This window comes from Manis pentadactyla, chromosome 4 (genome assembly GCF_030020395.1).
Source record: "Manis pentadactyla isolate mManPen7 chromosome 4, mManPen7.hap1, whole genome shotgun sequence".
Classification (NCBI taxonomy): domain Eukaryota; kingdom Metazoa; phylum Chordata; class Mammalia; order Pholidota; family Manidae; genus Manis; species Manis pentadactyla.
Genome location: NC_080022.1, coordinates 86,724,345 through 86,739,808, shown reverse-complemented (window position 1 = coordinate 86,739,808; position 15,464 = coordinate 86,724,345). Strand labels below are relative to the sequence as shown.

The following is a 15,464-nucleotide window of genomic DNA, read 5'->3' as shown; positions in this document are numbered from 1 at the left end:
AGTTTGAGAGGTCTATGGTACATCTGAGTGGAGATGCATAAGGGATATGAAGAGTATGGAATTAAGGAGAAAGGTCTGGACTAGTGATATAAATTGGAGAGCTGTTAGCACACAGATGGTACTTAAGCCACGAGACTGGAGAGAACAACTGAGTGAATGAATGTAGATGAAGAAAAGAGATGTGAACCTGATCCTAGAAGCTCTCCAAAATTTAAAAGTTGAGAAGATGAAAACAATAACAATAACAAGTCAGCAAAGAGAGCATAGTACACAGCCAATGAGATGAAGAGATAATAGTATTTCAGAAACCAATGAAGAAAGTATTTCAAGGAAGGTGTGATCAGTTGTGCCAAATGCTATACCCAGGTCAAAGATGAGGACTGTAATTTGAAGAATGTAAATTATTCCGTGAGAGTACTTTAAAAAGTGCCTGAACCATGACATGCTAATCAGTGTCTGAAAGTCAATGATTAAAATTTATATTCAATTTAATCACCAAATATTGAAATCTAATAGGCTCTAAGGATTTTATTAAATAGTGTCATTACCTGGTCCTGCAGATACTCATCCACAGCACCACCATGTCTAAGATTTGCTAACAGCATTTCAGCAGCTTCAATTCCAACCTTGTCTGCATTTACACCTGTAAAAGACACAATGCAAAAAAACCCCCACTAAATTAATTACTAAGAGGCAAGAAGTTTAATATATCCTAGTTAGCACTGGTATCTAGGCCTCTGAACTCACCAAATGCAACTTTTCAGATAAGATTTCTATGTATATTTAATCTTCTGAGACCTAAGCACATGCAAATACTTCTTATCTTTAAATGCACTAGTGAAGGAAAAAACAGTAATTTCCCCCTATTTTAAAAATACTAATTACAAAACCAATTTATAAGTTATGACCTTATAATGCTACACCTCAATTTCAGAAATTAAAACTTACACATTGTAATTAGTCTGCAGGCTTTTTAATGGTCAGAAAACAAATTAAGTTTCATCCAAGGAAGACCAGATAAAAATTATCAGATAAAATATTACAAAGTTTTATTCCTTTAAGATATGAACACTAAGCTTATTTTGAAAATAAGTCAGAATATTTATCACCATACTCGACTCCCTGCTTCTCTACACATACCTGAAATCTTCTGTATAACACTGAATACAAAATAAGTGTTAAAAGTAGTGGAATGTTAAATGATTCTTTTAGAATATTTATATTAAACTAAAAGAAGCCTTTGGCTACAAATGAAAACTGTCTTTCAGAAATGAGAATGTGAGTGACTTTTGTTTCTGTTTTATATTTGGAAATTCATTTAATTACATACATATAATTGATAAAGCTTCTCAAAAAAGTGGAATTCTCAAAAATTTTAACTCCTTTTTTCTTATAGAAATTATTATAAGAAGCTAACTTAGTCTCTTCTACTTCCTCTTCCAGAGATGAAAATAATACCTAAGTTGGAAAGTTGTTATAGAAATTAGAGGTATTTTTAAAGTATATATTACCATGACTGGTACATAATAAGCTATTAATAACAATAGTTAAATTCTGAGTACCTACTATGTGTGTCCCATACTTAGTAATAGGAACTGGTTCCTTTGCTAAGGAGACATATTACAGAATACAAGAGTAAGCACTAAGCTAAGCTCTAAGCTATAAACTATATACCCAATAAAAGTTTAAAGAAATAGCAGATTATAGATACTAGAACAATTTAAGGTTTCACAGAGCATGAACTTAAGTGAGTCTTGCTTTGAAAGTACTGGACAGCAGGAGACATACTAAGGTTTCTCTGCCAAGTGACAAAGTCTTTCTCAGAGCCACTCACATTCCTTCCTACCCAGCCTCCTTGATAATGAGTAACAGTAGGAAGGGATATACATAATTACCAGCTATTAGTAGAGGTCTGTGGCAACTGAACAAAATGAAGTAATTATGAGATTGTTGCTTATTAAGTACTATGCTCTAAACAGAAGAGCAAAATGCTAATTTCTTCAGAAATTTCAATGCTTTTATAACTGACAATAACCTGACATTTTGGATGTTTCAAAAAAGGTCTTGATTTTGACAGTTGATTGCAAATTAAAATGAATATTCAGTGATTTGGGTGTTTTTTTAGGTTATTAAGAGGACAAAACTATAAAATGGTTATCAGACTGAACAGAGAAGGCCAACAGATTGACTTTAGGATATCAGAGATGCTGAGAAGTTCCACATACACTGAAGGTGGGAAGGAAAGTGCTTACTAGCTGGGCAATTTCCACACAGGAAACAGGGATTAACCAGAGGTTAACCAGAGGCATAACTCATTTTAGCAGACTACTTTGCTCCCATAGTAAAGAACATGATTTACTGAAAGAGAAAAGCAATAAAAAAATACAAAAATATTCAACAATGCAAAGACAAAATACATTCTGGCCATACTGCAATCATACAAAGTTGGAAGGATCCTTGCACATAGACAGTGGTCCCATCCATTTTCAGACAAGCAAATCCCAGAGTCACTCTGCAGGATAATGGCAGACATAGCACCAGACCTAAGGTCTTCTTGCTCTCAGCTTCGTGCTCTCTCATATAGTACACAACTTCATCTAAACCACAGACTCTTGGACAAAACAAAACTTCACCTTTGTTATAGGATCAAAGAATGCTATATAGCTGGAAGAGTTCAGAGATTCTCTAGGTTAATTCACTCACTTAACAGGCAAGGAAACTAAGATCAAAGCTGCTTTGGTAACTGAGATAATGAAAAAAAAAAGACTAGTTACAACTTACTGCTTCTACCATATACGATGGCATGGACAACCAGCCAATATTGCTTCTGGTGACAACTCTTAGACATTAGGATTCAGGGTCTAGTAATTTTCTAGCTGATTCATAATTTATAATTTCAGATATGAAAGAGGATCTGGATAATGGGAGCCATCACATTCTCTCTGAGATTCTGAATATACAGACTACCGAGACTAGGAGAGGAGACCCCAAGCACCCTTGCACTGGCTAACAACATCTCATTTGACTGACATGCCTCACAGGAAGCAAGGAAGAACACCAGCAGGGGACAATCTGAGCAAACAGGTTGCTCTGTTCTTCCTTCCTCCCACTGTAAGTCTAAAAGTATGCATTGTGCACTCTATAAGCATGTGGTCCAAAAAGAACTTCAAAGTAAAAACTGTCTGATATGACCAAGTGAGAAAAGAATGTTGATGGAATATTAGAAAGGATATTTTTACAGGGCTGGCCAACAAAGTTAATTACAAGTACTGCTGATAACAGAGTAATGATTCTTTTGCAATCTCAATGCAATGTATCTAAAACCATCATCTACCCTGGCAAACTAACTCTACTTTCTATATTCACAAGTTGTATATTCATTCAGTTGTATTCACAACTGAAACAAATGTTTCCAGTTACCCAAGGGAGGAATATAGAGGTCATTCTTCTTATTTCCTCCCTCACCTCCCATATCCAATTGGTCACTAAACTGTCTATTCACCCTTCAAAATACCCTTCTATCATTACTCACCTCTCTGGCCCCAGTCACCACCTTCCATGGTATAAACCTCACCATTTCTGACCTAAATTGCTGTAACAGACTCTTATCTTCCTGCCTTCAGTATAGTTTTCTTCTAATCCTCCACAGAGCGATTAGAATTACCTTTCCAAAGATCTGATATTACACCCCTCCTTAAAATCTTTATGTTTTCAGGATGAAATACAAAGTCTTTCATATGGTCTATAAAGCCCTTCAAAATCCTCTGTTGACCTCTCTAACCCCATCTCCACTCCCCCACCCAAATCCTGCACTCATCACAGATAGTCACAGAACAACACACTTTTGTGTCAGCACTGCCTTCCTCGTAAGCCCTCTTTTCTAACTTCTTAGCCAACAGAACCCCCTGGAGGATCAGAGAATGGCAGAAGCCACATTTGGGGTCAATCAGCCCCTAAAAAAGAACTAGCTTTTCTTCCCCTGTGTCTCTATGGGACCCTGGGGATACCACATTCGTAACATCGGGTGGTCTCCTCTGCCAGACGAAGCCAGCAGGCAGGATGGTGGCTCTCGCTTCTGAACCCCTGGCACACAGTATCTGACACATCTTGGTACCCAATGATACTACAAACTAAATTCATATTCCACCCAATGGCTGTCAAGCACTTACTATTTATAACATGAGGGCTTCTAGTCTCTGCTTTATATTCTGCATTATATTTGCCTTCTCAAGACAGTTGTAGATACTACATACAGTGGCTCACTATCCACTTTACCTATTCAGTTAATTAGTATACACTAAATATGTATTTTTGATCACTACTTCCCAAACTTTACTATACCTTAGAAGAACCCGGAGAGCCTCTCATAACAGATTCCTGGGCCCTACTCCCAGAGATTCTAATTTGACAGATATGAGATAGGCCTGAAAATTTGTATGTCTAACAGACTTTCAGATGACACTGACATGCTGCCCGAATGCCAATCACACTTTGAATAGCACAGTTTTAAACAGGATTCATTTATATCAGGTCAACTGGAGATGTTGGTTTTCCTTACTCTGTATGTTGATTAGATCTGATATGTAACTAGTATCTAGATCTAACAACTGAGCAAACTAAGATTACCTGAAATTTTTTACCCAGCCCAGCAACGGTAAGCATCTTTTAAAGATCTACAAACTGGGAATAAAGCAATCAACTATCACACAAACAAGAAGTTTTACTAGATACAGTCTTAATAGCAAAAGCAACTTTAAGTATTAGCAAACTGAAACATAAATGTGTATCTTCTTTCCCATATATGCCAAAAATGAGCAAATTTCCCTTTCAGAAAAATATTCAGTATTTTGAAAAACTAATGTAGTAAAGTGATGCAGGGAAAAACATCAAGACACCAAAACCACTGGATGAAAGTTGTACAGCAACAGGATAATCACATGATCTCCCAGTATTATCCCAGATTACTTATTAATTACAAAGGAAAAAGGAACCTTTACAGCAGACAAACTGGAGGACATCACCTTAACCAAGTGATCACAGGCAGCTTTACCAGTAATGGACAAAGTGACACTACGTGCAACCTGTTGTGATACAGTGGAAAGTACACAAAATCAACTATACAATATTCCTACTAAAATGTTTTACCTGAATATCTAATCAAGAGACAAATCCAAATCAGACAAATCCAAACTGTGGAAAATTGTATACATTTGAGTTTTTCAAAATGTCAGTAACATGAAAGGTTAAAAGAAAGGTGAAGAGACTATTCTGTAACAAAAAAGACATGATAACCAGATACTGTGTGTTCTCAAGAAAAAAAAAATCCCACACTGCTCCAAAGAATATTTTGGAGGCAACTAGTTCTATCTGAATACAAGTTCTAAGGTGGTATTATGCAGGTATTGTTTTCTGGGTGTACATGCTACAGTACTCAGGAGTGAGACACAGAACCTGCAACTTACAGTGAAATGGTTCAGAAACATAGCTTGTAGCTAAGTACTCTCTCCTGGTGAATCTAGAACAGCGTATGGATGCTTAACTTTTCTATAGATTTGGAGTTTTTTAAAATATAAAGTTGAGGGAAAGACCGAAAATTTATTGACTCTAAAACAGGATCAGTTAACCATATCTTTTTAAACTTGTCACCCATCATGCTATGACATTCTAATCCTGACAGATAGTCAAAGAATTTTATACTAGCATTGGGAACGTCCAATTGGATGCCCTTCATTTATGTATACCTCGTTTACCAAGCGATGACCCAGCAAACAAACAGCCAGTGGATGTCTCAGCAATAATGCTACATAGGGAAAAAAAAAAGTATTACTATCTATATGATAAATATTCTAAAATTACATGTAAATACAAGACAGCAGAACAGTGACTATTAAATACACAAAATTACATCTGGCTAGTACACTGCAAAAGTGAGATTCCTCATGCAGAGAGTAGCATGAGCAGCGTTCTTCACCTTCATCAGCGTATTAGTCTCTGCCAGTGCTTCTGACAAGTCACAGGAGATTCCAACCCACTCACTGGGAAGAAATGCCTCACCCAAGAGTTACGTCATCAGCATTAAATGGTACCATTTCACAGGCATACCATACCATAAAGTATTTTATGATTGTCTTAAATGAAAAGGTCTCTACAGAGATGTTAGGTTTTGTTTTATAGTTTTCAGATAGTATTATCATATGTAGAGCATTTATTTTAAACCCTTTAATTGAAACTTTGAAAAAGACTTTAAAATTTAAATACAGAAGTATTAAAGATGCTTCTATACTTCAAAAACATCAATTTAAATATTTCTTAAATCAGTAACTCCTAATTGGATTAATAGGTTAGGTTTCTTTTTTAAATAGATCTTTGCCAATCTAATATTTACTTGTAAAATGACCTTACATTTGAGGTATAGAAAAGCAACTGAAAATACTCCCTTTAGGATCAGCTTCAAAGGCTAACTTCTGATTAGCTTAAACATTTAAGTTCACTAGATTAACGAAAGGGCTCTTACAAAGTAATAAAAGGCAAACCATCCTCAGAATAAAATAATCATCTTAATTCATAATACTGTTATAGGAATGCCCTTAAAAGTATATCTTCTTAAAACTACAAATTTAAACCAAAAAAAGTACAAATCTTTAATTTAAATAGGATAATTATTTCAGGGCTCTTGACCAGCATTTAGGAAAAGATATATTGTCTCACATTATTCCATTTCCATTGCCAAAAGCTTGGTCTTTAGTTTCCTGAACCGGCTGGATATTAACGTACAGATCCCTAATCTCCTTTCTGATGCATCGGACAGCTGCCGCCGCCATATCTTTTGCTACCTGTGTGGCAAGACAGAAAAACAGAATTAAATTAATTAATGATTACTTTGACAATTATTTTCAGGCCTTCAAAGACATATAAAATAACTTCTACATGCTTTATGTAAAAACTTGATTTTCAAGAATAGAGAGCACAGAATTTTAAGAAAAAGTTCTAGTGACAGGAATTATTAAAAAATTAAGTTCTTTTAATAATTTCAAAATTTAGATGCTATAATACTTATCACAATATACACTTCTAAGAACACCCATAGACAACTTACTTTAAATGGCAAAACACCAGCAACAAAAGCTCTTCCATATATCTTAGTCACAGAGCCACGGTCAGTTAAATTTATCGAGTTCAATTGTTTAATCGGTGACATTCGGACAATCACTTCACCACCTCCTTTTGGGTAGTAACCCCTATGAAAAGTATGACAAATACTCAAATAAACTGAATGCATGGCAAAAATAAAGCTTAATATTTATAATGAAATAACATGTGAATGATATCTAACCATATAACTCATGTTTGAAATATCCAAATAATGTTTTTGATTTGTGCTGTTCACTACAGTAGCCTCAAACTACCCGTGACTATTTAAATTAAATACAATTTAATACTCAGCTTCCCAGTCACACTAGGCATATTTCAAATGCTAAACAGTCTTATGGGACTAGTGTGACTACCATTTTGATAAGAAACATTTCCCTCAATGCAGAAAGCTCTGTTTGGTAGCACTAGTTTAGAATACAAGCTCCTTAAGAGCAAGTCCTTTGTCTCTTTTGTTCCTGCTATAATCCAGTGCCAGAAACAATGTCTGGTACACAGGTGCTCAATGAACATGATGATGAATATTTAAGAAGCTGAGCATTAATAAAAATCTAACTCAAATACTTAGTGTCATTTATTCTACAGCAGATGCTGAGAATAACAATGCTCCTATCCACAAAAAGCTCCGCCATCTGGTAGAGAGATGGCTCCACATACAACTACTAGACACAAGTCAGGCTGTACAGATGACTACAACAGAGGTACAAATATGAACTCCAACTGAGGCACACTCATGGATAATTCACACAAGAAATAATAAGCTGCATTTTGAAAAAATACAGGATTTCCAATTTTTGGAAAGCAGGGGGAGGAAAAACATGAAAACATGAAAGGGGGCCTATAGATCTAAGGCCTCAAGGCATAATTATTTCCTACAAGAAATATATTAAATGGGTTCCAAAATGATAATTCTCTTAGGGCCTAACTTTCCACTATTTTTAGCACAAGCAGTGGGTCAAAGGGCTAAGAAATATGTAACTTACCTCATTTTAATGTCACAGTTAAATCTGAAACCAAATTTTTCAACAATTGGCTTGAAAACCTGAAAAATCAGTTTATTATTAACCACTGATTCAACAAGTATGGTTATTAAACAAAAGTGCTCTGCATTGAGCTAGTAATGAGGCACTACAGGTAAATAGTAATTTTAAAAATGTAATGGCCAGTTCTATTTTTCAAATAAAATAACTGACAGTAGCTAAAATAAAAAATTGAGCATTTACTTAATCAGGGCTGTGTAAAGTCTATCTAGTGAAAAAAAAAACCCCAGAACTTGAGATACTTGATCCCAGTAGTTATTTTACTTCAGAGGCCAGTATTTCCTAACCCTTCTTAATGTAATGTGCCATAAGAAATTAGGGGGTGTTGGTGAATAGCATTCCATTCTGCTTTCTCAATTTTTTAATACAGTTGAAATCTCATTGCATATACAATGTTTTAACCCTTTGTTCTTTCTGTTTAACATTATAAACAAAAGCATTTCCTTATGTAAAATTCTTCCTAAGCAATATATGAATGATGAAACGGCATTCTATCATAATTTATTCAACTGTTCTCTAAGTTATCACTATTACACAATTATGTATGTCATATAATAAGAGTTATAGAATGCTCTGCTCAAATATCTCTGAATGTTTATCTTTTGTTGCATTTTGTTTTAATTAGGGTCATTTCCTTGAAGTGTAATTACTAGATAAAGAGTGATGAACTTTCATCATACACCCTATCAAACTAAATTTTAAAAGACTGTACCATCTATTAAAATGGCACAAAAATTTTTTTAAGTTAAAATCTGAGAATATCAAGTGGTGGAGAAAATGAAGAATAGCTAAAACTCTCATGCAGGGCTGGTGAAAGTAACAATGCAGCCACTTTGGATGGCAAAACATTTGGCAGTTTCACCTACAGTTAGTCATGTGCTTGCTATTATAACACAGCAATCCCTCTCCTAGGTACTTACAGAAATGAAATTTTATATTCACACAAAAAGCCTCTATGTAAGTGTTTAGAGTGACTTTATTCATAATTGCCCAAAACTGGAAATACCCCAAATGTCCTTCAGAAGATGATTGGATAAACAAACTGGTACATCCATATAACAGAACTATTTGGCTTTTGTTGCTGATACAAACAACAAGGATTAATCTCAAATGTATTATGGTAAGTAAAAAGAGCTCAAAAAGCTACATTCTGAAAAAAGGCAAATTTATGATAGAAAACAGATCAGTGGTTGCCAAGGGCTGGGGTTGGGATTAAATACAAAGGAATATGAGGAAATTTTTACAGTAAGGCTTGGTTGCGATGGCTGGTTCACAGCCAAATGTCAACAATCGCAGGACTGTACACTAAAAAGAGTGAATTTTACTATAATTATGTCTCATTAAATCTAGAGGAAAAAAAAAAGATACTAGTTTTCTCTTCTACTGGCTGTATAAGCATACCAATATTGAATTTTACCATTTTAAAAATTTATTGTCTTTAAAATACGGCATTTCATTATTTTAAAAATGTTTTATGTGTACAAAATTGTTTACTATAGGTACAATTCATACAGATATTTAGGGCTTGTTCATCTTGCTTAGCTGAAACTTTATTCCTATTCATTAATAACTCCCTATTTCCCCTTTTTCCAACCACCATTCCACTATTTGCTTCCATGAATCTGACCCACTTTAGCTATATCATATAAATGGAATCATGCTGGTATTTGTCTTATGAGACTAGCTTATTTTCCTTAGCATAATGCCCTCAAGATTCATGCATGTTGTTACATAGTCTACAGAGTTTTTCTTTTTTAAGACTGAATAGTATTCTATTGTATGTACATATATTTTCTTTATCCATTCATCCATCAATGGACATTTAAGTTGTTTCCGCATCTTGGAATGATGAGTAGTGCTACAATGGACATGGACATGCTAATATCTCTTTGAGACCCTGATTTCAACTCTTTTGGATAAATACCCAGAAGTTGGATAGCTTTATTTTTAATTTCTTGTGGAATCTTCATAGTTTTCCATAGTGGCTATACCATTTTGCATTCCCATCAACAGTGTTCAAGAGTCAAACACAGTATTTCCTACTTTGAGTTTTTTCTTCCAAATTGCAATTCCCATGCTTATAAAATAACTGATTTCTATAGTACTAAATATAATTTACATAATAATTACACTTGAGGTTTTCAAAGAATTTACTATGAACACTGTTCTAAGATACAAAATCTAAACATAATCCCTTACCCTCTCCCACAAAAGAACTAGACACAACAGAGAAATAAGCAGGTACACAAAAATACTCAGCATATATTTTACTAGAGAATGGAGGTTTGGAAGAATATATGAAATCATCTTAGTTTGGTAACAAAGACAAAAGCCCTTACCATCGCTGTGTAATCAATCTGTGGGGCCATTTCAGCATTAGTTCCACCTTTCAAATGAAGTTCTGATGGAGAAGCAGCAAACAGAACACATGGCATTGAGACCTGCATCAAGAGGCACACACTCCTAAGGAGAAGGTAGAACAAGCTTAGCTGTATTTTTTTTTTTACAGTCTCAGGAAAGTGATATTACCATGTATCACTGTTAGCTGTAGCACAGACAGCTGGGAAGGCAGCTACATGCCTTCAAGTTTAAAATTCAAACACACTTCAGTAACCGAATGATAAAATCCTGTATCTTAAAAGAAAGACAGTACTGTATTTCACAGAAGGAACTAGCCTTAAATGATAAGCTAATCTGGGTTTGAATCACTAAACACTGTGTGATCTCAGGAAGGTTCTAACACTTCTTTTTGTATTATAAAAAAGTAAAAAATAAGTATTTTTTTCTTAAATAGTTTTACATATATTATTTTTATACAAATATAAAAACATCCTTGCGATGTTTTTATAAAAGGATTCTTAAAAGCAGCAGTTTATGAAAACATATTCAAAACAAAGTCTAGAAATACTCAAATGATTATCTTGAGTCTCTACCGTGAACAAGGCACACTGTTCGAGATAGCAAGCTAAAATAGGCCCCACCATCGTGGAGTTCATGGTATGACAGAGTAATATTTACAGAGACTAATAGCTGAGTACTTCTCATGGAAAAAAGTCTTAAGGAAATAATCCTTACTATAATTCACTTCTGTATGGTCTTTATAGTCAAATAATGAGAAACCTAAAGACATAATTACAGAATATGAAGTATTTTATAAAACAATTGTCAGATTTTCTAAATGAGCTGTTATCTCCTTCTTCTCCAAAGTCAAGGGAAAGTAATCATAGTCACACATAGATTATAGTTTGAAAAGGAGTTTGATATAACCTCTGATACCAAAAGATAGACCTTCAAATAACTTTCTTATGGCAATGATGTATGTATACTGATTAGATGGTCTCTATCACTCATAATGCATTTCATTAATTTAGTAAATATTTACTGACTGCATAATATGTTAGGCATTATAAGAGAAAATGGATGCAATATAATCTCTGTTCTCAAGTAGTTGAGCCTAGGACCAAAAGACTTGGAAATGTTTAGTTTACTATATAAACTACAGGTTTATAACTACTGAACTTCTCATTGTTTATTGCCCCTGAGGAACCCAACATATAAAGTGAACCCTCTATCCCTGATAAAATTAGATTCTAAGAATAGGCAAGTAAAGAATTGCAAAAACAAAGGTAAATGCTTGAGAAAATACATGGTAATCACAATTAGGGACAGAAAAGTTAGAATGTAAGTAAAATGTATTTTCTTGCTAAGGAACAAGCTTCTTTTAGTCCCCTGAATGAAGATGGATTATCAACTTTAAACTCATTTTCCATACATTCTAGAGGATTAGAAGCCAGAGAAGGCCTAGATTCTAATTCTGGTTATGACCCTGACTCTATGGGCTTGGGTAAATCACTGAACACCAGAGGGTCGTCATTCTCTCATTCACAAAGTGGAGGAAGGGTTCAAATACATGATTTCTATTTTCCTCTTGCAGCTTCAAAATTCTATGATTCTGTTTCAGTTAATTTTTGAGAGTTGGTTAACTGTAACTTTTTCCCTTTTTTGTATAGGCAAATGCCCTAAATAATATGCCAGACACCCCCTAAATTCTTTAATCCTCTGTAGAAAGTTCTCACTTAGCAAGCCTAGCCTTGCCCTAGGCCTATCAGCAGGTCCCTTTTCACAGTCAGAATTTCATCCTTTTTCACATCATAATTCAAATCTCAGTTATCATTAAATATTTTCTTAAACTCAAAAAATCATAATCTATTAAAACAGTCATTTCTGAAACACACTGGCATCTGGTTTACAGTACTATTTGATATTCTACCAAATTTTCTAGTAAATGGATAGGACTTTGGTGAAAGGATGCAGCCAAATAACATACAAAACATAAAAACTGTTCCCCATGTTTTGTCAATAAAAGGAAAGACTCTTGGAAAAGATAAAAGCTCCCTTTAACCATTAAATCTATTTTCTAATGGGGAAAAAAAAAAGATTATATTTAAAATTTTCTAATTGAATTGCATAAGCAGCTATTAAAAGACAATAAAAATAACTAATTTTTAGATTGAAGCCAAGAACAAAATATGCTAAAATGCAAAAAATACTATTATTACAAAGCATGAAAACTTACTCATTTTCAGATATAAAAATAAACACACTATACACATGATGAAATTCCATAGTAAGAGCTACAAATAATAAACAATAAAGTACCTGAAAGCTTACATAGTCTTGAACCTGAAAGGTTATTTTTTATATCCATTTCAGAGTGAGAAAACTAAAGCACAAACAGGTTAAACAATTTACCAAATAAGTGGCAGTATCTGCCTATGAATCCAGGTCTCACTCCAAAATCCGTACTTGGAATGTAAGTGACATACCCTGCTGTCTTGGTATCAGCTGTGTGGATTCCACCTTTGATCTTCTTTGGTGTAAACATTATTTCTGTTGATCCGATTTCTGCCCCCTCCAGTTGCCCATCACACAAATCTCGAATCATTTCCAGTCCAGATAAATGTTGAGGCCTTCAGGTCATAATACTGCATCAAAATGTGTCCATTCAGACTGCCTATATCCCCACATTTTATGATATATTTATAAAACTGCAATGGCAAGAAAATAGCAAGGTCTAACCACAGTTAAGTGCCAGATCTTCAGTGTCAGAGCTTTCTTTTTGGTTTTTATGCACCTAGACTACCTGCTGGTGGGTATCACTTTAAGGGTTCCTTCCAGGCCAGTTATTTAAGCTATAAAAACATACACTGAATTATTATTGCAAATCAGAAGCGTGCAGAAGAGGAAAACTAATAAAACTACCAAATACCACCAATAACACTTGCACTTTACAGAAAAATCTATTGTAATTGTTACGGGCTGTCTTCCCCCAAAATTCTTATGTTGAAGCCTTAACATCCAATACCTCAGAACGTGGTTGTATTGGAGACAGGGCCTTTAAGGAGGTGATTAAGAGCCTTGAAAGAGGTGATTAAGTTAAAAAGAGGCAGTTAAAGCACGCCCTAATCCATTCTCACTAGCATCCTCAGAAAAGAGATTAGGACACGGAGAGAGACACCAGGGGTGCCCACGCAGAGAAGGATGACATGTGTAGGGGTAACAAGATAGCAATCTCCAAACCAGAGAGAGGCCTGGAACAGAATCTTCCCTTATGATCCTCAAAGGAAACCAACCCTGCCAACATCTTGATCTTGGACTTCCAGCCTCCACAACTGTAAGAAAATAAACTTCCGTTCTTTAGGCCACCCAGTCTGTGATATTTTGTTAAGGCAGCCCTAGCAAACAAAGCATCCTAACATACCCTTAGGTAATTGGATTTCCCTGTTGGTGAAATGGATAACTGCAAAAAACTGCTTTGACAGAGAATTAATGTAATACATATCAACAACTGACTTCTAATAATTTCACAATAGACTGTGGATAAAAGACTACGAGATAATTGATCAAGGACAATGGAATAAATACAAATACAAAGAAATCAGTTGGGCTTCAATCTGAGTCCTCTGACAACAGGTGTATGCATATACTTGAATCTTAGCATGCCTAGCTTCCCAGACAGAAGCAAGGTCAACTGTCAATGTTTTTCGCCAGCTCCACAATCGACAATTCTGGTCCTTTTCGGTTTCCCAGCGGTCTGCATGAAAGCCGGAATAACACACTTCAGGGTCCTTTTCTGATTATAACAACTGCGGCAGCAGAAATTGCACTGGTTGAAAAGTGGGGTTTCCTCCGGCCCTACAGACCTCTGACTCAGTCTATCTTGCCGGCTGCTACAAGCTTTCCGGGTACTTGGAATGCCCGATGAGGCGCGGAAACATTTTAAAAGAGAACTTACTAGGAAACGACACAATTCTAGCCAAATAGGGAGAACACGGACCTATTTTCTCAACTTGCCCCGAGGTTTTCAAGACCACTCAAACCCAGCCTCCTGCTAACCGCTCAAGCCCGAGCAGAGCCCCCGGGACCTTCTCTGCATCACCGCCCGGGCTGACGCCCCAGGCCCCGCCCCCCCCAACTCCTCCGGCCCCACCGTCGGTCCCCCCAACCCCCACCCGCCAGTCTCGCAGTCCCGCTCCCCAGCGCCCCGACCTACCTCAGGCCAGGCGTGCTGCGGCCGGCGCGGATCTTCTGCACCCGCAGAGGGAGGCCCAGCAGACAGCTCAGGGCCGAGGACACCCTCAGGATCTGGCCGCCCTGACAAAGCAGGGGGTGCAGAGAGAAGAGAAAACATCGGCGTGAATCGCCCGCTCTCCAGCCAGGGCTGTGGCCGCAGCCCTCCTGGCCTCCGGCTCCGCACTTACCCCTTCCATGATGCCGCCATCGACCTCCACCAGCTGCCCCGCCATCGGGGGCGCCCTGGGGCCTGGCCCGCAGCGACGAGGCCTCCGCCCGAGACGGAGGAAGAGACGCTGGCTACCGCCCCGCAGCTCCGAAAGCCCTGACCAGGATGGGGCCTGCGGGGGCCTGGCCGGAAAGCAGACGGTGCGGCTGCTGCCGAAGAGCGAGCGGGTTCAGCAAAAAAGACCTCGGCCCTCGGCGCCCTGAACCCGAGCGCCTACAGCTGGCAGCCAGTGCGCCTGCGTGTCGCGTGGTCCTTAAGGAGGCGGTACCGAGAAAATTCCGACAAATCGCAAGCTGGCCCAGAGACTGGGTGGAGGCCAGGGAGGGAGCCTGGAACGCAGTGGGAAGTCTGTTCCTTGAAGAGGTGTACTCCGAACACTGCAAACCCGCAGACTGCATAAAGTGTCAGTTTCATCTCTAATTGGATTCTCCAGTTTTCTCGCAGACTTGTGCAAACATCTGTGTTTATCCTGC

At 36.9% G+C, this 15,464-nt stretch overlaps 1 protein-coding gene across 4 annotated transcripts in view; it reads right to left on the bottom strand.

Moving 5' to 3' along the window:
* Positions 1-15,204, bottom strand: part of RTCA (RNA 3'-terminal phosphate cyclase) — a 37,340-nt gene extending 22,136 nt beyond the window's left edge. The window contains exons 1-9 of one of the 4 annotated variants that reach the window (XM_036883850.2): positions 14,951-15,204; positions 14,743-14,843; positions 13,016-13,159; positions 10,529-10,652; positions 8,133-8,191; positions 7,097-7,238; positions 6,709-6,833; positions 5,742-5,800; positions 549-643 (exon numbers count right to left, since the gene is read on the bottom strand). In XM_036883850.2, the coding sequence (XP_036739745.1) occupies positions 549-643; positions 5,742-5,800; positions 6,709-6,833; positions 7,097-7,238; positions 8,133-8,191; positions 10,529-10,652; positions 13,016-13,159; positions 14,743-14,843; positions 14,951-14,995 (894 nt within the window). In that variant the 5' untranslated portion in view covers positions 14,996-15,204. Of the gene's footprint in view, positions 1-548; positions 644-5,741; positions 5,801-6,708; positions 6,834-7,096; positions 7,239-8,132; positions 8,192-10,528; positions 10,653-13,015; positions 13,238-14,742; positions 14,844-14,950 lie in introns of those variants that run through there. The other 3 variants (XM_036883849.2, XM_036883851.2, XM_036883853.2) reach the window with 3 other exon arrangements.
* Between the last annotated feature and the right edge of the window lie 260 nt (positions 15,205-15,464).